This window comes from Hippoglossus stenolepis, chromosome 2 (genome assembly GCF_022539355.2).
Source record: "Hippoglossus stenolepis isolate QCI-W04-F060 chromosome 2, HSTE1.2, whole genome shotgun sequence".
NCBI classification, from domain to species: Eukaryota; Metazoa; Chordata; class Actinopteri; order Pleuronectiformes; family Pleuronectidae; genus Hippoglossus; species Hippoglossus stenolepis.
Window position 1 is genome coordinate 1,852,778 of NC_061484.1, and position 25,720 is coordinate 1,878,497.

Here is a 25,720-nt window from a genome sequence, read left to right on the forward strand (position 1 = left end):
TGAGATGAATTTCATCTCAACAAGATGGAGATATAAACTACCTTGAATTTCGTGTTTTCGTCACACGGTGTGACCGTGGCGTGGTGTCAAAGTTTGATTACACACCATCAAAACACGAGGTTGTGTATCTCAGACATACATGGTCCAATCGAGTCCAAACTAGACATGTAAGACAAGAGTCCCGGCCTGATGACATCTACACAGAAATCATGACTTAAGATCACAGCGCCCCCTGGTGGCAACAGGAAATGTCTTGTTTTTTGCATGTCTTACACTTGGATGTATTCCTCCTCATCCACTGACCTCAACCATGTCAAACTGTGTCAAAAGGGTCTCAAGACATTGATAATGTAGGCATAAGATTACTGTGACTTTTCGTCAAATGCTATATTAGTGGTGTGGCATTAAAGTTCATCAACTTGCCGTGACACATAAAATTGCTGTAACTTCGGTGTTCAAGGTTCATCCTCTCCTGCAGACATTCATGGTTTCAAGGAATGGGCGTGGCAAAATAACTGACTAGCGCCCCCTAAAGTGCAGCCCCGGCACCACGATTGGCCCACATGTACAAAAATCGGTAGGGCCATGTGTCTTTACATAACAAACAAAAAGGTCTCTTGGATAGATATGCTAGACAAAACAGGAAGCCCGCCATTTTGGCTTTAGTGGCCATTTTGGCCATTTTAGACATTTTTACTTTGACGAACTTGTCGTAGCTTTCATCAGATCAACTACATATTGAGATGAGTGTCATCTCAACAAGATGGAGATATAAACTACCTCGGTATATACGATTTCATAACACGGTGTGACCGTGGCGTGGCCATCGCATATGTTTTGAGTAAAAACATGACACCAGAAAACTGAACACTGAAACAGAAATTTGTGGGTTTATGATGAGACTGATGAATTAACTGAATGTATTCGACCTGTCAAAACAATATGCCTGTATTAAAAACGTATTAGCCCGCCTCCAAATTCGTTCAATTGGTTTGCATGTTCGTCACTCATTCTTAGCTCATCGCTGATTGGCTCGCATGTCGCTCAGTTGAGCAGCAGCAGACGCACCTCGCGCTGATTGAACAAGGGCTCTGTGTGGGAGGCGGGGAATTGTCTAGTAAACCTTCTAGTAGGCGGGACTTTAGAGAATCCCACACACTGATTCGTCGATTTGTTGTGTCAGTCAGAGTCCTGGGCCTCTCATTGGATCATTCTCAGCTCTGTAGGGTTTTTCTATGGCAAATACCGTTAATCGTGTTCTATACGGAACAGGCGTGTCAAGGTAGACAGACTCACCACGATCACACCACAAGAGAGATCTTTTTCAAAATAAAAGCCTAAATCTTTTTAACGATTGCCGCTGACAGTTACCTGTTGGTTTGGTCATTACTCAAGCAATCTTCCAAAAACATCTTTGAAGTCAAGTTATATACATTTATATTCTATCCTGGCTGTAGCATTTCTTAAGAAGCACTCTTTATTTTAGGACCGGAAGCGTAACAGCTTTGTTTTTGTCTAACTTAACGTGACTAGGTGCAGTATCCTGTAGCGCTGACCCTCAGACACTCCTACAGCAGGAGGAGGATAACCCCCACACTGTCGGGATAAACTGGTCTTTAAGAGAAACATTTGCCTTCAGAAAGCCTTATTTTTTATTTTCCTCTTACCAGACAATGTTTGTGTCTCTCTGAAATCCTAGCGTTTCAGTGGAAATGTCGCCCTGGTGATTTCTCATTTACATGTCATTGTGTAAATCCTGTAAAAAAACTCATTTTCAGACTATTTTTCATCATTTTCTTGGGATTGCTGTGAGGCGTTCTCCTCCAGACGCATGTCGCTGTGATTTATCCCGACCAGCCTACATATAGTGGACCGACGACACACGGGCTAACCCACCGGTAAGCAACCTGTTTATCTCCGGAGGATTAACGCTATAACATGACGCTAGCTGCTAGCTAGTCCCCTACCGAGACACCATGTAGCCCACCGGCTAACAGCTAGCTCACGGCTCCAAGGCTGTATCCAGATATTATTTTCACCTGTCGTTTGACATATGGCCCATCATGTTCCTGGACACAAGCAGCCATATGCAATGTCTAGCTAACCTCATCAGTCCTGAGCAACATGTCCCCGAGTGTCTGCCGCTGTCATCTCTGTGTCCCCGGCTTCAGGCGAAGGCTGTTCAACTGAGAGAAAGCATTTAACGCTTCACATCTTATAATATAATAACTTGGAGCAAATGGCCATTATTAAAACACTGTGGGACTCCTGTGTGAAGTGCTGTGTTGGTCAGCATCTGTGTTTTGCAGATGCAGAAACCGGCATCATTGAGTTCAGGGCGAGTTTGAACACAGGCCTCCCTCATATAACCTCATATAGTGAGGAATCAATGTATTATACGTTTTATTTACCCATCTCAGGCTGCTCGACCACAGAGGGGCAGTTACATTATTTGCATTATTTGGCATCTTCTTGTTTGTATAAGGCCTGATGTCTTGTTGGAGAGACCTGTCATTTTGCAAGAGGGCGTTAAATTGTCAGATTTTTTTAATGGAGTTACAGGCCAAGCAGAGAAGCACATCATGAAACCCACAGAGATGTATTTTGCAGAGCCAGCTCACACCCTGTGGATAGTAACTCATGTCTCTTGGGCCTGTTTGGTTGCTTGGCTAGATAGTACTATATCAATTCCCCAGCTAAATAATGCTAGTGTGTTTGTGTAATTAGCTGGTTATCTTTCAAACGTTGAAAATTATTCTTTTATTGTCTTTTATTGAAAATCTTATTGGTCCCAGTCAGTGTGCTCTATCATATGATCACTTGGACGAATAAGAAATCTGTATTTTCATAAATAAATTCATGACTTTTTTTTTATTGCCTCTATATGCTATTGGAACTTGAAGTCTGTGCAGTTTTTATATTTGAAGAATGTTATTGTTGATGTTGCCGTGACCTCTCTCTTCTCCCTCCATAGTGATGGATAATACTCATACTAAGACAGTGGAGGAGGTTCTGGGCTTCTGCAATGTAAACGAGTCCACAGGTTTGAGCTGTGAGCAGCTGAAGAAGAACAGGGAGAAATGGGGACCCAACGGTATGTCTGGTTTTACTTCCCTCTTTACCTCTTGTGGTTGATAAACGACGGTCATCAAATCACTGCAGTTATTACTACTACTACTGTCTGTCATATTAATAGTGGTAACCATGATTATATTAGTGCTGCTAATAGATGCACTGTATGAATGTGTGTGTGAATGGGTGAATGTAAAACTGTACTGTAAAGAGCTTTGAGTGGTCATCAAGACTAGAAAAGCGCTATATAAATACAAAACCATTTACCATTATAACAAATGTATATTCTTGTTCAAGTGATTGGGAGAGGGAAATGATTGCTGTCCACCATCATTTATAAAACACATGAACAATGTATCAGTGGTAATGATGTTCTTTATCTTTTTCTCCATCATCTCTCCTTTCTATCTCCATGTTACCCTTTCTTCACTAACAGAACTACCAGCTGAAGAAGGTGAGCTTTCTGTCTGTCTGTCTCTGTCTTTCCGTCTGTCCGTTTATTTTCTTCAGTCGGTTTTCCATCTTTCTGCTCATCATGTCTCGTGTTGTCCCTGTGCAGGTAAATCTCTTTGGGAGCTTGTCCTGGAGCAGTTTGAGGATCTCTTGGTTCGAATCTTGCTGCTGGCTGCGTGCATTTCCTTTGTAAGATAACACAACTGTATGCACAACCACAAGCAGACACACGCGCAATCCTTACACAAGAAAATCGCAATCCTTCCAAGTCAAGTACATTTTTTTTCATGTAACTTCGAATCACAAATTTTGCTTCTAATGGCTTAGAGAGCAACAAAACAGTTTAACCATGTGATACGTACGTATATGTTAAATTAGTGCACGTAACACAACATCACAATGCACACAAATCACCACTTGTCTCTGTTTTTTCTTTTGTGTTTGATAGACTCTGGCTTGGTTCGAAGAAGGGGAGGGAACGATCACTGCCTTTGTCGAACCTTTTGTCATCCTCCTCATCCTCATCGCCAATGCTATTGTAGGAGTCTGGCAGGTAAACTATTGGTGTGTGTGTGTTTTTGTGTGTTTTTGCGTGTTTTATGGATCTGTGACTGTGATGTAACAACGTATTTTAAACTCTGCATGCTTCAAAGGGGGTGCCCCACCCACCAGCTACAACTTCTCATATCTTCATCAGTTGGGCTGGATGTCAGCGCTAATCTATCATTTCGATTAACGGAGTCCAAAATCATTTCAGTTTGTTTAGATTTTATTCAATTTGATTCAAAGGTTGATGATGCAGTTGAATCAGATAAATGATATTGATTTAGCTTAAAACACTTCTTAGAATTTTTTCTGGGAACTGAAAGTACTTCTTTATTCTCTAAATAAAAACAGTGTCAATTGCAAATTATAGGCTATATTAAAGACACATTCCCGGACTATAAAAAATATTTGTTTTCCTTGTGAACTGCAAAATGACAATTAACGATTTTTGGGGCCACAAATATATCGATGTATGTGAAAGATAATTATAATAAATGTAAAAATATTTTCAGTCTATTATGAACCTGTAGCAGGTCACCTGATTTGGCGGTCCTTCATTGTGGCTCTTATGGGTTTACACAACAGCAGGAATGAATTGTGTGTTACATCTACAGTCTCTGAATTAAGAGAAGGCCTTTGTCTAATCCCACACAGGGATGGAACAGCAGTGTGACTTCATTAATGAATGAAATCTCTAGACACAGTGACAGGATCGTTCTGATCTAACAGTAAATATTGTTCCGAGCTTTTCTAAACACAAGACTGGAAAGCTTTTACTGACAGATTCCAAGTAAACAGTAAAGTCGTCTGAAGTAAGGCAGCTGCTCTCGCAATGAGTCCTCGGCTCCATCAGACCTTACAGTTAGTTTCAGTTTTATTAAATGTAAATAATGAACTCTAAGTATAAATATAATTATAACAGTGAGTTCTCAGTTTTGTCATTTTACAGTTTTTTTTTTATACACGGAGGACATTATTTGGGCACATAACAAGATGTGATCTTCATAATTTGGATAATTTTCACTATTTTTCTATTGTGCTGTCCATTGATTGGCAATCAAACTGTACTGTAAAAGGCTTTCAGTGGTCATCAAGACTGGAAAAGCTCTATATATATATATTATATATATATATACACGATATTTACCATTGTGTGTTTGTGAACTTCAGTGGTACCTGTGGCTTTGAGGTATATTTGTTTAGCATTATGCACCATTCATTTGCTTACTTACTGTGTCCTCCTATGTTGTTGGGTCCCCCAGGAGCGCAATGCGGAAAATGCCATCGAGGCTCTTAAGGAGTACGAGCCAGAGATGGGCAAGGTGTATCGACAGGACAAGAAGAGCGTCCAGAACATCAGAGCACGAGAAATTGTCCCTGGAGACATTGTGGAAGTTGCAGGTACGCAGACAAATATATGTATCATCCTCGTGATACATTAATTGAGCCTGAGACACGATAGAATGTGCAGTTTTTAGTATTTCACCTTAAAATCCTTTTGAATTGAGTCTCCATTCAACAACTCTTAAGTGTCAAATACCTAACTGGTGTTATGTACTGTACATGCATCCTCTGAAATGTGAGAATTCAGGTAATCTGGGATTTATTTTGGAAATTTTGACTTCTGCGACTTATTCCGATATCTGTTTTACACATACGATCAACCTTTTATACATTTCTGGAATCCTTAAGATGTTTTCGAACTACACCAGAATAAAGAATGGAGATATCATACTCAGAGGAGACAGGACACAGCTTTTAGTGTTGTTTGTGCCAAAAAATTACATTCTGCCTGAATTTGATAATCTGGGACAGGTCACTTGGTAATCTGGGACACGTGTATTGGGCTTTTAAAAAAGCCTAAATCACCTTGCTTTATGCATGCCAAGCTCAATATTACTAATTTTGTGAGGGATACCTCTCCCAGGACGGACAGAAGTGCAATAGACGCTGCATGTAACAGATTCATGAGAAAAGAGAGTGTTTAACATAAATGGAGAAAGTAAGAAAATGTCTGACAGAGAGGAAGGGAGCAGGTATGACAATTGTAATGATATGGGTATTGTCAATAATAGTAATATGCCTATTGTAAGCAATCTAGTTGTAATGTATTTCCTGGTACAGTTATCAGAATTGACTGCCACCGTTGAGCTACCACTATAGCCTGGTGTAGAGTCATCTCTCAGTATCCGAGCATGTTAGTTAGTTGAGTGAAGGTTTTGACTCTTATGGCAACACAGCAGCAGTTTCCAGAGTCCAGGTCTCATTAGATATCGTGCAGGCAAGCAGGTGTCCAAACATTTCAGTATTTCAATGTTCACAACAAAGGCAGAGAGGTCAACAGAAGAGTTTCTACCACAAACGGTGAAAGACGATCTGATGAATCTTGGTGGAAAAGTGGGAGTTGATCCGGTGGTGAAGCTCAGGTGTTGAGGGGTAGAGCTTCCAGAGTTTTCATGCCGTCCCAAGTTTACAGAACCATGTTTATATATCTGATGCACTGTATAATAGCGATTGTGTTATACTGTCACAGACAAGCATTTCAAGCACAGTGCTTTTCCACTGCACAGTTGTTTAAACATGGAGACCGACATGAACTGAAATGGTGGCATTTTTGTTTAGTCATTCCTGGCAAACATTATGTGCGTGCCTGTAGCTACGTCTCTGCCCTCCCCTCCAACTGTGTCGTAATGGAAACCCAGTGAGAGGCTCACAAGGCCTTCATGGAAAATATGTGATTGGAGTAGATTGCAAAGCCACCGTCTCAGAAAGCTTTGGAGGAATATTCATGGAAGCTGTTGGACGAGACAAGGGTAGGATAGTCTAAATGATCCTGTGCCTACTGAGTATTCCAGTATTCTCAAGTATTTTAGTGGTCAAATAAATGAATCTAGAGTTGGAAGGTGCTTTACATTTAACAGCTGAAAGGATTCAAGTGAAAAATGTTTTGTATTTGAGCAAATGTTATGAGGCCATTTGTACTTTTAGATAAAAAAATCTGGTAAATGGGTTTTATGAATGTGCACACACATACATTCACACACACACACACACACACACTTTTCTCTTGGCCCCAAAAGCAAATTCTTTAATCCTCCAGATACCCTCTGCTATTTCAAGCTACTCCGAGAGGAAACAGGGTTAGTGTGTGTGTGTCTGTGTGTGTCTGTTCCAGTGCCCCTGTGACTGTAGTCAAAGTATTCAGAGCATGGGAACTTAGTGACATTAATCAGAGGTGGAACCACAGGACAGATCTGTGTATCATTACAATATGTATAAAAACACTACACGGGTTGTGTCTGGGTTGATCTGTCACAGTACTTTCAGACATTAGAAGGAAGAAAAGTGAAACAAATATGATGCTGCAATGAGCCAAATAAGACTCCTTTACAACATCCCTGTCAGTGCCATGTCCTGAAGTACATTTTTGTGATCACATAAAATAGGCTTGTAGTGAATGAATTTGAACTTCATTTTGTCCAATCCCTTTATAACCATCTGACAGTGTTTGTTTTGGCTGCTCACCAAAATCCTAACTTTGTTGGACATCTGTAAACAGCTCGCACAGTGGCCACTGGTCAGCAGACTACTGAGTTACTGTGTCTCACTCCAAGTCTTGTCACATACTCATAGTTTTTTATGTTCATTCGGTTTAGGCCCTGCATCCATAATCCTATAATCGTCTTATAGGGAAAATGTTCTCAACATTTAACATTCTAATCTCTCATTAGTTTATTGATAAAAAGCATCATAGCATGTTATTACCATTAAATCAAATTACTGACTCAATTTAAAATACAATTTAAGACATTCATTTTACCTAATGTATAAATTGCTGAAGCAATGTTTTCAATGACTTCTCCAGTCTAATGTTTTAGTAAACTCTCCAACAGCGTCAAGGTTTCCTTCATGGTTCTTTAACACGTCTCATTATGTTCAGCCTATTCTCACTGACATATATATAAACACTTGTAAACAGTTTATGAACGCCTGTGCTTGTCCAACAGAAAGAATGCTAACCTTTCATGTGCAGCTATCTGTCATTATTTTTCAGAAAACCAACATGATTTGTCTCATCCTGGACTTGTGTCCTCTTGGAATCTCTGGGGAAACTCCTGAAACATGAAAAATGATAGTTATCCTAAACCGTAACATAAATAATGGTGTCTGTAAAATTGCCCAAATTATTTGTCCAATGTTCTTTTAGCATGGATTTTAATGTGGGGAAACCCTGATCATGTTTTGTTCGCCTTGATTCTGATGGGATTCTTTTAATATTTAATATCTCACATGTATCTCACACACTGAAATATAATGTAGCCTCCTAAATTTGCCACATCAGATCTTTCACCGGTTGCAGAAAGTCCTGGCTCCAAAATATAAAGTTGATTTTAATGTTAAACAGCTGATATGACATCTCTCTGGCAATAGCATAGCGGTTAGCGTATGTTCAAAATGAGAAGTTGCTCCCTGACAGCAGAAAGGTAACATTGAGGAGCGTATCAGATTTGTTACCTTTGGAGCTTGGTGTCAGAACAGAGTTAATCACTAGTGCAACCAACACATTTTCCACATTCACACACTTAAATTTGCACAATATGCATTGAAAAGATCACAGGATAGAGCCCACTGATGAAGTGACACTTTGTGAAGTGATGTAATCCTTCACATTTTTATCAGTGAGTGTACTGTGCACCAATATCACTGGCAAAACAAGACTCAAAGTGAATGATGTAGTCAGTGCTTGCTGCAATGTCTGGGAAAGTGTGTGTATTAGTGACAAAGATGTTATTTGCATTTTCTGCCTTGTAACACAATTAGGGTTGCAAAATTCCGGGAATATTCAAAGTTGGAAACTTTCCATGGGAATAAACGGGAATTAACGGGAATAAACTGGAAATTGTGTGGGTAATTTATACTAACTGTATTTACCTTGTCATATACAGACATAAATATAAACATTTTGTTTTGTCATAAGCTGATTTGAGCCCTGAGGAAACTTTGGGCACTTGACTATATGCTTCTGCATCTTTGTGGCATTCTTAACATAGGTCTTTGCACAGTATTTGCAAATGTACACAGCCTTTCCTTCTACATTGGCTGGGATGAAATGTCTCCACACATGAGATAGTGCACGTGGCATTGTTCTGTAGAATAAGATGAGAAAAAAGCTTGTAAAAAACACTAATGCAATGCCAGAGATATAAATAGTTAGCTAAACAATTGGAATCGTCTTTAAAAATATTTTACAATTGATGGATAAATGAATAGAAATAGGCTAGATGAACAGATGAACAATCCTCAATCAGCATGCTAATATATTTTCCCCAGTAATATCATCAAAACTTACCTGACTAGTCCTTGGGCTAATGCAGTAGTGTGGCCTCAATAGCCCTGCTGTAGTGTGCAGGATGCTGGGAATTATCTGTGCATGTGATGGAAGAATGCACTGTGCATGTGATGGAAGAATGCACTGTGCAGGGTTGAAATTCAACGTGCAGCGTGTGCTGCATTCCATACATCTTTAAAATAGAGTTTTGAATTATTTTTTTATTGCTCAGCGTTTAATTTGCGGTAAAAAAAAAATTTCTAAATTCCCGAGCTTAACTTCCCATGGAAAGTTTCCGGAAAGTTTCCGGAAATTTACCGGAAATTTTCCGCCCCTTTGCAACCCTAAACACAATAGAATTTTCTTAAATGTTTAAAGCCTGAAGTGTTTATGTTCACGTTTACAAGCTTGCAGTGTTTGAGTGTTGGTCTCTTTCTTGTTCGACCCATTGCTGTGTTTTTGGTTTATCAGGTCACATCAGCTGTGTGATCAGTAACTACAGGGTACTGATCACACAGCTGATGTAACTATGTTGGAAGAGTTACACATATATTACAGGTGTGACCTAGTAGGGTTGCCATCACTTTTTGGGTGCTTATTTCGACATGACAACAACATGTTAAAGGACGACCAGAGTTAATAAACAATAATACGTTCTTGTATATGAATAGGACAATGGTAGTAAAAACACTCAGCAAATATTCACAATAAAATATGGAAGTCGTCTGACAAATTTTGAAGAGAACCTGAAAGGAGCTGTCCCTGTGTCCATGTCAGTGTATTACAACCTGCTGTCCTGCTTAAAGAGAGCTACTTAATCCTTTAAAGTGAGTCGGATCTTAAGTGGAGTGTGAATGAGTAGTTTAATGACAGCAGATGTGTCTCAGGGTTTACTACCTTTTTGTTTTTTTAATGGTGCCATGTTGGAAGGGAGTTGTAAAAAGTTGTATTAATATGTGTATGTGTAGAGTTTGTCGTGCTAGAGTTCCGATTTTCAGAGAGTTGTTTGTCATTACTCTTGTAAATGTACAGAATTGAATTTCAAACATCATAGGTGTCCTTATCTAAACTAAATATAGTCATACAAAATTAAGTTAAGATTTTTTTTCTTTTGTCTCTACTTCCTCAGTTGGTGATAAGGTTCCAGCTGACATCAGGCTGACGTCCATCCGTTCCACCACTCTGAGGGTGGACCAGTCCATTCTGACGGGGGAGTCAGTGTCAGTCCTCAAACACACAGACCCTGTACCAGACCCCCGAGCTGTCAACCAGGACAAGAAGAACATGCTCTTCTCTGTGAGTCTCAACCACCACATCTATTAAATGACACTTGGAGGATAAGGTTGGAAATAAGGTTTGGTACCAAAATAGTTTTTTTTGTAAGGGTACCGATCAAATTCTAGTTATATTATGTTTTTCAGGTGATACTTTCGGGTGATGTTAATATGAGCTCACACCGTCGTTACTCTTGACCCGATCCTACACACCCCCCTGCTGTGTTGGTCCTCTGCTGAAAATCCTAAATCCTAAATAAATGGTCTGGATAAAAAACAATGTGCAAAAAAAAAAAAATTGAAAACTGGAATCAACTAAGAAATAGTGCCACACGTTTAAAAACATTGGTAAAGTGTAATGCTAGCCAATTGTATATTACATGACTCGGCAGGCAACAGCCATTTGCTGTGAGGCATTATGTTTTCGGCTGTTTCTCATTCTCCTTGTGAACGCAATCTCAGAAATGCCTTGAACTATCTTCTTACTAATTCCACAAATGGCCATCTGTCTGTCATATTATATGCTAATTGTTTAATTCATATTTAATAAGGATCAAATAATGATATTTTATATACAAAAGGTCAAATGTCAACTTCACTGTGACATTATTCAGCCATGTTATTCTGCCATAACATAATTGTACAGATACTGATTGGTGACACTAATGTGAGTGACCACCTTGAAACTGTGGTTATTATTTCGATCTTCTGTGCTGCTGCGCTAAAGTTGTGTGTGACGCATCCACATTTTTAACATTTTAGCTTCTGTGTAGCAACATCCATGTGTGAAGCAATATCTACTGTCCTGACTACGATTTGTTCTCTATCAGAATCAGCTTTTATTGACCAAGCGTGTGAACATATACAAGGAGTATGACTTATTTTTGTTTGAAGAACTGACACACTTACAGTTGACAAAATACACTTAATACCTTTCATTAAATTCCTTTAAAGTCTTCTCCACATACGTTATGAAAGTCTGGGCAGACATGTATGCAAGCTACACCTTGACTGGTACAGTTTCTAGTTTATGCACTAATGTAGTAAATATAATATAGTATAAGAATAGTGATAATAAGTAATATATATCATTTGTTGAGAGAGAAACAAACTTTGAAATAATAATGGGAGCTATAAGCATCAAGAATATTAGACTACAAATATATACACTCAATGGCCTCCAGTATGTGTGTTGGATTCATGTTTTTTAGAGGGAACATGACCATTATTTATTTATAAAATCTCTTGTCACACCTCAAAGGTAGCTGACTCACCAGGCGCTCTGTAGTCAGAGAACAACAGCCACTGATGTTTTATTTAGCACCATCACTCCGACAGGTTGTCTTTGCTGCTGGACTGAGTGTGACGTCACACAGCGATTTGGAAGGAAATAGTAAGAACCTGTGTTAAAGCTGAGGAGGAAATCAGCACACTGAGATGTCTCTAAATATAAGCTTTATGTAAGCAGTACACAAGAGCATGCAAAACATACAGATCATTACAAAATACGTGGAGAAAATGACACAGTTTACAATAGCACTGATCAAGCTACTGGGTCAAATGTTATTGAAGTTATTCCTGTCATGACCTTTGCCCAGGGTACCAACATTGCAGCAGGGCGAGCCGTTGGTGTTGTCGTGGCGACAGGGGTGCAGACAGAGATTGGGAAGATTCGAGATGAGATGGCCTCCACTGATCCTGAGAGGACCCCATTGCAGCAGAAACTCGACCAGTTTGGAGAGCAACTGTCTAAGGTAAGTGCCTGTGTGTGTATTGTCTGTGATATAAACTTTGGAATTGCAATGACAAAAAATAAAAAATGTGTTTAGTATTTTAGCTCTTAACAATTGTCTTGGTTTGACCCTGCAGGTTATCACTGTGATCTGTGTGGCAGTGTGGGCCATCAATGTAGGACATTTTAATGACCCAGTGCATGGAGGCAGCTGGCTGAGAGGAGCCGTTTACTACTTCAAGATTGCTGTTGCATTGGCTGTTGCTGCCATACCAGAAGGTCAAACATCTTATCTATCCCTGCAAAGAATGAAACACTTCTTCCTCTCAAAATAACCTTAGATTTGCCTTTGATCAAGTCACAAAAAAACAACTACTTTGGAGGAGAACCTCTAAAAAAACTCTCATGACCATCCTCTACCTGTTGTGTTTCCTCCCAGGCCTCCCTGCAGTCATTACTACCTGCCTGGCACTGGGCACCAGGAGGATGGCCAGGAAAAATGCCATCGTCCGCAGCCTGCCATCAGTGGAAACGCTGGGTTGTACCTCCGTTATCTGCTCTGACAAAACAGGAACACTGACCACCAACCAGATGTCAGTCTGCAGGGTGAGAAAACATCAGACTGATGAATATGGACCTGACATCCACTTTGTGTTTAAAATAACAATGTGGGCTAGACAGCCTCATTTGACTCTTATATGGCTCGCATGACACAGTGTTATTGATCACATCAGTTACATCCAAAAGCAGTCAGCATTGTTTCTGTCACTTGAACATGCATACAGTAAGTATAAGTAGTTTGCATCTCCAAATGAACAACTAACGACTTGTCTTAGTAACATGAGCTTAACAAAAGGTTAATTTTGCATATATATATTTGATAAATAAAACATGTATTTATATATGTGTGTATATATATATATATATATATATATATATATATATATATATATATACATATATAAATACACAAATAAATAAATGTTTTATTAGTTAATAAATAAATGTTTTATATACACATACGTGTATATTAATTTAATATATATATATATATATATAAATATACACGTATAGTTAAGCATGACATTTGACTCTGTTGTAGTACTGACGAATATTGGGCACACTGGTCCCGTGGAAATGTACATTATACTACATTTATTAGGTAAACAAGGAGGTGTTCAGCTAATTCAAAGAATTCTTCCTGTTACCTGATCTGTTCCAGTTTTAAGTTGCTGTTTAAAAAATCCATAGACGGTAAATAAAGATGGACGACACCTCTACACTTCCTCCCGTTGTACAAAGTATCTCAGATACAGGTGCCGCCACTTTTGACATCATCTGGAGCTTGAATTGAATTTGCTCAGTGGTGTTCGTGGAACAGAGCTGCAGTATTGATGTCTCACTGACAGTCTCAGCTGTCAATCATGACATTTCAGACCATTTTTATAGCATCAAATAACAAATTTAAACCAAATTCACCAGAAAACTTAATGCTTGGACATACATCAGTGTGATAAGAGGCTGTGGCTCAGGTGGTAAAGTAGGTCGTCCACTTACTACAACGCTGGTGGTTCGATCCCCAGCTCCCCCAATCTCTATGCTGAAGTGTCCTTGGGCAAGACACTGAACCCAATTGCTCCAATCAGTGCCGACAGTGTATGTATGGTGTGTAATAGAAAGTACTGTAAAGTGCTTTGAGTGGTCGATGAGATAAAAAAGAGCTCTATATAAATACAATCTATTCACAATTAGAATAACCTAAAATTAATACATTTTACTTTGGACCTTTTTGTTTGGTCCATGCTGATCCACTAACATGGATGAGGCAGCTTTTATGACGCATACTGCAGCCAGCCACTAGGATGTGATAAAGATAATTTGGCCTCAATTCTGGGAGCTGTCATGTCATCCCTCTTTATATAGACTTCTAGAGTCGATTCGCTTTCAGACATGACCTCCAGAGGCTGTTTGGGGAATTTGCTCGCTGTAATCCTATTGAGGGTCTCCTGCTGTGTTCTCACATCGGCTCCTTAGACTTAATATGAGGGCCTGGCCGAGGAAAGTCCACAGAAAGTCTGGAGGCTCTCATTCGGACTTTGCGTTTACGTATACAGGAGCCACGGAAAATGTCTGGCAGATCTCTGGAGTTCAGTGCATGTGTGAAAGCAGCTCGAGAAGCAAACTCAGTACTGCCTCCATTATGTTTTGGTAAATGCACATTAATGTACATTTCCATAGCAATAAGGTGTGTACCATAGCTTTAACATTTAACTCACACTAAATCTCCAGGAAGTAACCCTCAAATATAATTTTGGATGGAATGACCTGTTTTAATATAAAACTAACCTCAAATGTGTTTTTCTAACATTATTGTGCGTCTGCGTGTGTGTTTAGATATTTGTAGTGGACAGTGTGTCAGGGGAGCACTGCAGCCTGAACGAGTTCTCAGTGACTGGATCTACTTACGCCCCTGAAGGGGAAGTGTGAGTGTCCTCAAACTTTAACCCTAAACCCCTGACAGTTAGTGGATCATGGATACATATGGATTACTAACGCAAGCATTCATAACCTTCCAATTAACCTCTGCTTTGTCTTTCAAATAACCGCATTACATTGGTCTTTTCCATGACTATTCCCTTTTCCGTCTAGATCTGTCACATTTCCTTCTTTTTTTTGTCCCCAGTTTCAAAAATGGCTCAGTGGTCAAGTGCAGTCAGTACGAAGGCCTGGTGGAGATGGCCTCCATCTGTGCACTGTGTAATGACTCATCACTGGACTACAATGAAGTACGAAACCAAACAACTTACACCATCGTAGATAACCAAATATGGTTCTGAAACATTTACACCTGCAAACTGATTTTAATTATGTGTTACCACGAATACAGTCTTAAACTGGTGTGTGTGTGTGTGTGTGTGTTTCAGGCAAAGGGAGCGTTTGAGAAGGTTGGGGAGGCAACGGAGACTGCCCTCTGCTGCCTGGTGGAGAAAATGAACGTCTTTGACACTGACTTGAGAAGACTGAGTCCTGTCGAGAGAGCTACAGCGTGCTGCTCTGTAAGTGGGTGTGGGGTGTCCATCTATAGTTATGAGGGCCAATTTTGGTTCAATACTATCATTGGGAGGACATTTTGACTTTGTGAGGACCTTTTGGCTGGTCCCCACTAATTTAATGGGCTGTTTGAGGGCTAAGACTTGGTTTTTAAGGTTAGGGTTAGGATTAGGTTTAGGTTAGGGTTAGGCATTTATTTGTTATGGCTAAGCTTAGAGTAAGGGGCTAGGGAATGCATTATGCCAATGGGTTTCCTCACAACTATTAAAAGGTGTGTGTGTATCTGTAAGAAAGAAAGAAAGAGAGAGAGACAGAGAGAGAGATGCCTCCGTTAAGTTAAATATAGTGCAGGGATCTTTTATGCAGGACTTGTTCATCACTTCATACCTTCTTGTCGTTCTTATATCTACTCACCTGTGAGACTATTGACCCAGTGTTGACCCCTGAAAGGTAGTTCATACTCTGTAGACCTGGTTCTCTGTTAGCTCTGTTTCAAAGTAACTACAGAAAACATGTCTTTGCCACTGTCGCCAGGTGGCTGCTCATGATGGAATGTTGGGTCTCTGTAGATAACTTAACATGACTGTTATGATTTTGCACTCTCCCTTTTTATTTTAGTTTCCTGCAAATACAAAGATGACCTCTACATATTGTAGCTTTGTCTTTATTGGTTGTGTTCAGGTGATTAAGCAGCTGATGAGGAAGGAGTTAACACTGGAATTCTCTAGAGACCGAAAGTCCATGTCTGTCTTCTGTTCATCCAATAAACTCACCAGGTCTACCTCTGGAAACAAGATGTTTGTGAAGGTCAGTCACACCACTCGCCACGATCACTGTGGTTGTTGGATGTTACATGTCTCCATCATTTCTCATTTTTTTCTTGGTCTCTCCCCAGGGAGCTCCAGAGAGTGTGCTGGAGCGTTGTACTCATATCCGGGTCAGCGGTTCTGCTCGTTTGCCTTTAACCCCGGCAGTTCGAGAGCAGCTCCTGTCCACTGTGCGGGAGTGGGGGTCAGGCCGGGACACACTGCGTTGCCTTGCTATGGCAACCCGGGACACGCCCCCAGATATCCATTGTCTCAACCTGGAGAACTCAGCTACCTTTGCTGAATATGAGGTGATGATGATGATGATGATGAGATATTTTTAAACATGGTCCAGATCAGGGGTCTTCAACGTTTTTCAGGCCAAGGACCCCCAAACTGATGGAGAGATGGAGCAGGGACCCCCTACTATATATGTGTGCATTGCTGACTGAAAGATAACGTCTCCTGCCTCAATTTATCCGTTCGCTATAATATGTTGGCTTCATGTTAATGTGTATTTAAAGACATTTAAATTTGTGGGAAAATTAAAAAAAATAAATATCAACCAAAAATGTCGCGACCACCCTGCAGTACTTCAGCAGACCCCCTAGGGGTCGCGGAACCCCTGTTGAAGACCTCTGGTCCAGATAATGTGTCTCTAGCTCTGATGAAACTATTCTTTGGTCAGATGTTGAATGTGAATTGGAACCTCGCCTCTCATCAGTCCTGAGAAGTTCTAGAAGCTAAACTAATTCTCTGCTTGTCTCTCCCTCTCCTCTCACCCTAGGCGGACCTGACCTTTGTAGGCTGTGTGGGCATGTTGGACCCCCCCAGGAAAGAGGTGCTTAGCGCAGTCCGAATGTGTCGGCAAGCTGGCATACGAGTCATCATGATCACAGGTAGGGCTGATATGTCTTCACTTCTAACCATACAGTGTGTGTGCAGAAGCACTCCTTTAGTATTAATTCAACAACTCGTTACACGCTCTCTCTCCAGGTGACAACAAAGGGACAGCCCTGTCTATCTGTCGGAGGGTGGGGATCATCACGGAGCAGGAAGAGGAGCAGGAGGGTGTTGGGGGAGGCCTGACGGGACGGGAGTTTGACGAGCTGCCCCCCCACCTGCAGCGTCAGGCCTGCCGGACAGTACGGTGCTTCGCCAGGGTGGAGCCAGCACACAAGAGTCGTATAGTGGAGTATCTCCAGGGCCTGGATGAGATCACTGCCATGGTGAGCTTGTGGCCTCATACTTCAAGCTTTGCTTTTTGCTAACCTCTCCTGCGATATCCTTAAATTAACCTCTATCTTTCTCCTCTCTCGTGGGTTCAGACAGGTGACGGGGTGAATGATGCACCAGCGCTGAAGAAAGCTGAGATCGGCATCGCTATGGGCAGCGGCACAGCCGTAGCCAAATCAGCCTCTGAGATGATCCTGGCTGATGACAACTTCTCCACTATTGTGGCGGCTGTGGAGGAAGGCAGAGCCATTTACAACAACATGAAACAGTTCATCAGATACCTGATATCATCCAACATAGGAGAGGTGGTCTGGTTAGTACGACAAAAAAAAAGAGATAACACAGAAAATTAATGATTCTCTAAGACTGACAGCCTTTTGTTCTAAGGATAATTTGAACTGCTCACTGTTCTTTCTCCTTGCCTCTCAGTATTTTCCTGACAGCCGCTCTCGGCATGCCTGAAGCGTTGATCCCAGTCCAGCTGTTATGGGTCAACCTGGTCACTGATGGTTTCCCAGCAACAGCTTTGGGCTTCAACCCTCCTGACCTGGACATCATGTCCCGCCCTCCTCGCTCCCCCAAAGAGCCTCTCATCTCCACCTGGTTGTTTTGTCGCTACCTCATCATTGGATGTGAGTTTTGAGCCTGTGACTAAATTTGATCATCAAGTTATTATTATTGATGATTAATAGTACCCATACCCATTAGACCCATACTACAGAGTATCTTACCTGCAAGGTTACAAACCACATTGTGACTTATCATCCTTGTCTGTAGGTTATGTGGGAGCAGCCACGGTTGGAGCTGCTGCCTGGTGGTTTATGGCAGCCCATGATGGACCTAAACTTTCCTTCTATCAGCTGGTAAACACATCTCCCCATCACTGCACATACAGATACTTCTTTGTGGTCCTTCCTTATATACTGTCGTTGAATAGATACATTGTGGCACTGTTACAAACAGAGTGAGCAACTAAACAGTCTTGTGATCATAAACATGGTATTACATGCATAAAGAATACAAAAAAAGTATAATTAAACTGTCAAAAAAAGCCCATATTGCGTCTGGTTCTGCTAGAGGTTTCTTCCAGTTAATGAGGGAGTCGCCAAAGTGCTGCTCATTGTGGGAACTGTTGGGTTTCTCTGTAAAAACAAAAAAATGTAAGGTCTTGACCTTCTATGTAAAGTGCCTTGAGATAATGTATATTATGATTTGGCGCTATACAAATAGAATTTAATTGAATTGAATTGAACTTGACAACCTGAAAAATAGCAGGTAATAAACATTTTAAAAATAAGACAATAAAGGTAAGATAACAGCTTATAGTATGCTTTTTATTGGTAACATCTGCTTATTTTCGTTAGGTATTGCATTTTGAGGTATGTGGACAAGAAGATAATCTTAATAATGTGTTAGAATTAATAATATAAATAATAAATAAAATGATTGAAGTTAAAACATAAAAAGGTACAACTATGTGTAATGTAAACTTACCACAGATTCTCCAGTTTTCCTCTTCCCTTTCAGGTCACTGTTTTGGCTTTTCGTCTACACTCCTAAAAATGGTCCACTACAAATATCAGACACACACAGTCTGAGAGCAGCTACACTACATTTTATAAAGTTTTTCCGATCTTATCAACCACCACATGTGCTTTACAGTTGCATTCATCCAATCACACACATATTCATACAGTGCTTCTATATGCAGTGCTTTTTCTATCACACTATTTGGGGTTTAGTTTCTTGTTGGAATGCAGACTTGAGATCCCCTTGACGGGGATCAAACAAAAAGCTTTCTGGTTAGTGGACAACCCTCTCTACCTCCTGAGCCACAGCTGCACAACACTGTAGTAAACATAGTGAAGCTTTTAGCGGCTGAAGTTCCAAATATTTCTCTCTGGAGGTAGTTGAGACCAAACACAGAGCTAAATAGAGAGATTACTGGACTTTGTGTTTGGTGGAGGCATTAATAAGTCAGTTGTGCCAGCATACCCACCATGTCTATATTATAAGATGATATTATTAGCATATATTTTAAGAATCGGTCAAAAGAGGGTGGTTTTGAGTGATATCTCATGGCAACATAATGAAGAATTGTGACCAAGGTCCAGTGGGATATCTAGTGGGATAAACTATTGCTCTAGTAGATAAGCTCTGTAATTGAAAAATATTGGCCGTGTTGTTGGTATATCAGTTTGACCCTAGTTAAGATTTGTGCACCTGCAGAATTATAAGTGAACAAAAGTCAGCATTAGAGTATGTGCTCTGAATATTAGTCCCACTTTTGTTTCCTCCACAGTCCCACTACCTGCAGTGCACTGAAGGCCATGTTGAGTTTGCTGGTGTGCAGTGCTCAGTCTTCGAGTCTCCGTATCCCATGACTATGGCTCTATCTGTCTTGGTTACCATAGAGATGTGCAACGCCTTGAACAGGTCATAACAAACAAACACACCCACACTCTGAATTTCATATCCTACACTGCTGTCCTGTATTTCATATGAAACATGTTTTTCTAAACTCTCAAGTGACTGAACAAAACCTTTCAAATGGTGAAAGTAATATTTTTTTCTGGTTTTCTTCTGCTTTCCAGTCTTTCAGAGAACCAGTCCCTGCTGAAAATGCCTCCATGGTCAAACCCATGGCTGGTGGGGGCCATCTGTCTGTCCATGGCCTTACACTTTCTCATTCTTTATGTTGACCCACTGCCGGTAACTATGCATGCATTTACTGTATGTTTCTAATACCACATCCACACCTGCATTAAAATGTGTTTCGGTAATCAGATAGAGCTTGGCCACATGACAGTACAGGTGTAAATGCAACCAGAACACCTCCAGAGGTGTTCAGACATTGTGACCACACTGAACACAAGTGTGAATGCAAATGTGTTGTTAATCAACATACAACTATATAGACACTGTACCAAAACGTGAGGTAGCTGTAACTGGGCAGCTAGCAGCCATTAGCAAGCAAACTCAGTCCTGTGCTCAGTCTTCACATTACTCAAGACACCTGGATGTAGTGAAGACGAGATGAAAAGCAAGAAAACACAGTTACACAGTTTCACAATCAGGGCTCAATGTGGACATGAATACCAGATGTAAATGTGATCCTAAAAAAAATCCCATCTACATACAGTCTAGAAAAATTAAACACATTGTAAAGCAAACTAAACTGAATCTTAAATGTCACTTTATAGTCTCTGGTGATATGAATTTTTACATACACTCATGTCATGGTGTCATATATCACGCATCATAAAACATCTAACATACAGGGCTTATTTATTCACCCTTCTGTATGTGTGTTTGCAGGTGGTATTCCAGATACGCCCTCTGTCATGGCCTCAGTGGGTGGTGGTGTTAAAGATGTCCCTTCCTGTCATTTTCATGGACGAGGCCCTCAAGTTCCTGGCACGCAACTATATTGAGCCGGGAAACCAGGTCAGAGGACATGCTTGTAAATGTTGATGTGCAGTAGGGTTATTTATATGACTCTAAGTGCTTTGTGTCTAACTCTTTCCTTTGTTCAAATATATTACTCAAAAAGACATTGGAAGAGGAAGAGGAGCTACAGGCAACAAGGGCTAATGCGGGATTGTTCAGTGTCATGAGCACAAGGCTACGCCAGTCATTGAGGGGTGTGTCCTGGTCCTTCGTCCTGATCATGACTCCACTAGTGATCTGGATCTTCAGCCTGGACTCTGACATCACTAACATCTTCTGGGAGTAATGTGAGAAGGAGATGACAGGTGGACTGTGGTGGGGGAGGCAGTGAAAGTCAGGATGCTAAAGAAAGAAAGAGAAAAGCTAAATCAGGCGTATTGGGCAAAATTGTTGTGATGTGAAGCAAGGTGGAAGAGAAAAAAAACATGAAACCTATTTGAGATTAATGAAGGAAAGTGTTTTTAGCCAGAAGACAATCAGTAAAAGAAAGTGCAAGGCAGTTTCAGACCATCACCTGCTATGAAAATGTGCTATGTGTAGCTAATTGTCTCTCTCAATCCTGTGATCACATTTACTCTGACTGTGCTTACACCTCCTCCCCATTTCCCTGATTAAGCATACACATGTTGGTCAGTTGGTCCAAATCAGCCTTGGGTTCGGAGTTAATTGTCTCTGTGACCGAATACCTCTAACACTAAAGAACATGGTACCTCAGTTGTACTTTTATGTTAGCATAGCATGCTAATCTACTAATTGTTACACTATAAGATTCTGAAGATTGTGTGATAGAAATTAGCAAGTTAACATGCTACTGTTATCTTGTTTGTTTGAAACAAAACCTGACATCTGTCTTTCTGCCTTAAAGTCAGCATAGACTTCCCGCCATAAATGGACGCAGGGACACACAGTGTAAAATTTAATGTAGATAATCAGTGATTCAACTTTTTTGACTTTTGTTGTTGCATATTGTCTTCCAAGTAGTTTGATTTGAAACACAAAGTTTAATTTAACTTGTGTTGAGAGACCTGGATGTGGTAGGTGGATGACAGCTAATTGTGTTTCAATTCCTTTCTGATTTCTTAGTAACAACCAATGGCTGTATATAAAGACAGAAGACACGTCTCCACTTCCTCCCCACTCAGCGTTGCCAGATGGAAAATGTTGAAGTATTAATATTTTCGTATTTTGAGGACAAATATCGTACAGGGCCGCAGTAGGGATAGGATGCTCAATCCGATGTTTTCAAAGCTATTATTATCGTACATCATGCATTATTGATTGATTATACAGAGGGCAAAATTATCATACAAATACAATAAGTATCGTACATCTGGCAACACTGTCCCCACTGTACAGAAATTAAACCAAAATATCTTGGATATGGGCACCGCTTGAAATTTATTTGCTTTTATGACTTATACTGCAGCCAGCCACAAGGTTGCGATGGTGATGTTTTGTCTTCACGTTTGCGAGCTGTCATGTTGTCCATCTTTATGTACGTCATTGGTAACTACTTGCTACGCTACAACAACAGTGCTTGTAACTAGCACTGTTGTTATATGGTAGCAAACTGTTAAATGGGAGATTTGTCTTAACTAGCAAAGGCTTAGGTAATGTGTTGTTGAGAAGCGTTAGAAAGTCGTTGTAGCGTCACTGGCTATATTTTAGAGATAATAGCATAATGTTGAGATCTGTGAAATATGTTTTTCAAGTCTTCTCAGTTTATATATTAATTTACCAGGGTTTTGTTAAGTGTTGAGTCAGATTTGTCGACCTAATCCCTTTACCTCGTCTAAATAGGTCTTCTATCAGCAAGCAAATTTTGTCAGGTTACTTAGTGAGCTCAGTTACCTAAGCAGATGTTCCAACTGGCAGTTCATAGGTGTACATATTTCGTTCTAAGTTTAAATTTTGTGACGTGTAAGGCTTCACTTAGAGAAAATGTATGTTATAACAAGGCTAAATTTGACTTTAAGAGTTGATACACTAGACCTCTTTAGAGGTAAATGTAACCAGTTATTCAAAATGAAAGGCAAAAGCAAAGACGAGAAAGTCAGAAGAATAATTTAGAATTGTTTATTTCCTCTGAACCAAACAACATGTTCATGGCTTACTGATGGTTTTAATGCTACACATAGCACCTTTCACATGAAAACACACGGTTGAAAAGTGAGTGGATTGGATTTGATAGAAGGAAGACAGAAGCACTGAGTCGTCCACAGTCTCACACATATACACACACCAGCTTTACAGACCCACTGTAATTCCCCAGTAATAAAATGTGGTCAGCAACAGGTGGTGAAGACAGATGTACAGTAGAGCCCCCAGCTGGCCATTCTAATACTACTGCAATGCAAAATATTCAGTCACCTCTACACAGTAAATGAGACTAAAACATGCTTTTACCCTCTGAAGGAAGACTGTTAGCAGAATGCATGTCAGTGCACGTTACGCTACACACTTTAAACATGTTACAGTGGAGTGGAAGATCAGCCACTCACTCTGTGACTGATTCTAAAGATGATACATCAAATCTAAAAGGGATTCACACTTCTAAGTCTGTATCGAGGTCAGCAGTACACTTCACCATCACATCTAAAATCTTACAGCCTAGTCCTAGAACTTTACTCTGTAGTTCAATATCCTTCACTGTATGAGTTGATTGTCTCTGATACTGGAAAGCTCTTAAGTCTTTAATGTATCTTGACTTGACCAGACACCCTGAGGCTTCACAGACTGAAGCCTGATTTCAAGCCTTCACACCAGGATCATTGACATGAGCCTGTTTGATTTGAGTAGTTAAGAAGTGTTGATGATGTTATTTATATTCATGATTAGACACAGTATATGTTGTTGTGTACTTCTAGGTACAGTCAGTCTAAAGGATGGGAACTGACTGCTACATATAATGTGTAAGCTAAATGGAATAATATGGTTCTTTATGTTAGGGCTTTAAATATACTCTCACTACTCCAGTCCCCACTCAGTACACTGCAACTTTTTCTGATTTCTTTACTACTTTTCTCCCCTTGCCTCTTAACCACAGACACTGCCTCTTTGTTAGTGTACTGGACAGGATGCACTGCAAACTGTAACACACAGATTCCCAGTGATACAGTGGGCCTGATGCAGAGTGAGTGTGGTTTTTTTTGTGTGAATAATTGACCTGTCTGCCATTTTCTCCAGTGATGTCATTGTGACATCTCACTCTGTTTGCCATTGAAGGGATTTTTTTTTTCATGCTGTTAAGATAATTGTTGGGTATCAAATGTGGCCCTGACGATGGGGCTACTTTTAGCAAAAATATCTGTGATTTGTATAAAGTGTAAAGTCACAATATTCTAAGTTAAGAAGTCAAATGTTATAATGAAAAAGTCATGATATTATGAGAATAAAGTTGCCAGACACACTGAGCTCAGTTAGCAGGAAACGAGCAGAGCATTATTAATGAATTCCTTATTTCTGTCCTGTTCTATTATTCCTTTTGTTTCAACTTCAATCAGGTAATATTATGACTTTTCTTGTAAAACTCTGACTCCATTGAAATATTATGCTTTTCTTCTAAATGACAGCATAACTCTCTTGGTGTGTTTTCTTCTTAAAATTGTGTATATTTTCTACTACCATCTCTTTTCACATTTATGACTTTGCTCCTAACATTACAGCATTTTGTTAAGAAATTCCAATTACATATTTTGTTCTTTTTGCATATAATGGATAAAAGCTATATTCAAAATTGAGACGTTATTCTTACAGAAGTTCAACATTTTTCTCAATACAGTATATTGCAGTATTCTGTAAAATAATGAATATTCATTTTTTTCCTAACAGTATAGGTCAAAGGCTCTTGTTGATAACATTTAATAAAAAACATAAACCGGTTTCTTGAAAATAGAAAAGCATTTCCGATTCCGACATCTGACAAAACATCTGTTTTTGAAACACACTTTTTTTTGTTTTCATCTTTTCAAACAATTTTTTGTTTGTTTATATTTCTTATGATTGAAACTTTGCTTCGGTAACTACGACCATTTTAATTACGGAAAACCATAAAAGACCTTTTCCGTTTACTTTTTGCTGACCTCAGGTCTGCGTCTTTCTTGTTTGCTTGCTTGCGTGTTTGTTTGTTTGTTTGTTTGTTTCTCAATTTCCTGTCTAAAATTGTTCTCTCGCAATAGCATATAAACTGTAAAGTGCATTTGTTGCAATAAATATTTCTTTTTGATACCAAGGCAGAAAAACATGTAGATCCAATTAATATTTATGTTTTACTTTTATTATTTATTCATTTTTTTCTGCAGGTGTATTATACCATGATAGTCCAGCTCTTAAAAATCTCCAGGGTACCAAGTTTGATTACAGTTGATGATGACTGATTGTCAGCTAACACACTGTCTTTGGAAGTAGCGTGAGTTGAAGGGGGAGTTTTTGAAGCAGTGTTCAGACTCCAAACTGCTGAAACTGTCAATGAAAGGTAGTTCTTGACTGACTTGCCTGTTGAAGTAAAGGTTGAATTGAAGAGAGATCGAGACAGTTATTGGAGAAACAGCTTTCAAATATGCTTCTCTTTTCTTTGTTTCCATCTGGTTTCCATATCTTCCTCTCTGCCGTCTCACCACCAACTATCCAACATTAACCCTGGAGCTAAACGAGGGAGCACTTCTATTCATGTTCATGTTGAAGGTTGTCCATGTTACTGTTGAACAGTGTGTTGTCTTGGGAAATGCTGTTATGGGATGAAAACAATAAATAACAATTGTTCAGAAATAAA

The 25,720-nt window shown here is 39.8% G+C and overlaps 1 protein-coding gene across 1 annotated transcript; it reads left to right on the top strand.

Moving 5' to 3' along the window:
• Nucleotides 1-1,530: 1,530 nt before the first annotated feature.
• si:dkey-28b4.8 (sarcoplasmic/endoplasmic reticulum calcium ATPase 2) lies at nucleotides 1,531-25,720 on the top strand. Its single transcript, XM_035176154.2, has 24 exons — nucleotides 1,531-1,898; nucleotides 2,975-3,094; nucleotides 3,509-3,526; nucleotides 3,632-3,714; nucleotides 3,974-4,078; nucleotides 5,334-5,472; nucleotides 10,530-10,696; nucleotides 12,273-12,428; nucleotides 12,544-12,685; nucleotides 12,846-13,012; nucleotides 14,801-14,889; nucleotides 15,090-15,192; nucleotides 15,331-15,462; nucleotides 16,139-16,264; nucleotides 16,353-16,574; nucleotides 17,051-17,162; nucleotides 17,260-17,492; nucleotides 17,592-17,812; nucleotides 17,929-18,131; nucleotides 18,277-18,362; nucleotides 19,802-19,935; nucleotides 20,094-20,211; nucleotides 20,818-20,946; nucleotides 21,053-25,720. The coding sequence occupies exons 2-24, from the start codon at nucleotides 2,977-2,979 to the stop codon at nucleotides 21,233-21,235; spliced, it is 3,186 nt and encodes a 1,061-aa protein (XP_035032045.1). The 5' UTR covers nucleotides 1,531-1,898; nucleotides 2,975-2,976; the 3' UTR covers nucleotides 21,236-25,720.

Bases quoted from the DNA above. Each gene is read 5' to 3' on its own strand.
- si:dkey-28b4.8 (XM_035176154.2), top strand. From the start codon at position 2,977: ATGGATAATACTCATACTAAGACAGTGGAGGAGGTTCTGGGCTTCTGC. The intron at 12,686-12,845 runs GTCAAACATCTT...GTTTCCTCCCAG, and splicing joins TGTTGCTGCCATACCAGAAG to GCCTCCCTGCAGTCATTACT. The intron at 14,890-15,089 runs GTGAGTGTCCTC...TTTTGTCCCCAG, and splicing joins TACGCCCCTGAAGGGGAAGT to TTTCAAAAATGGCTCAGTGG.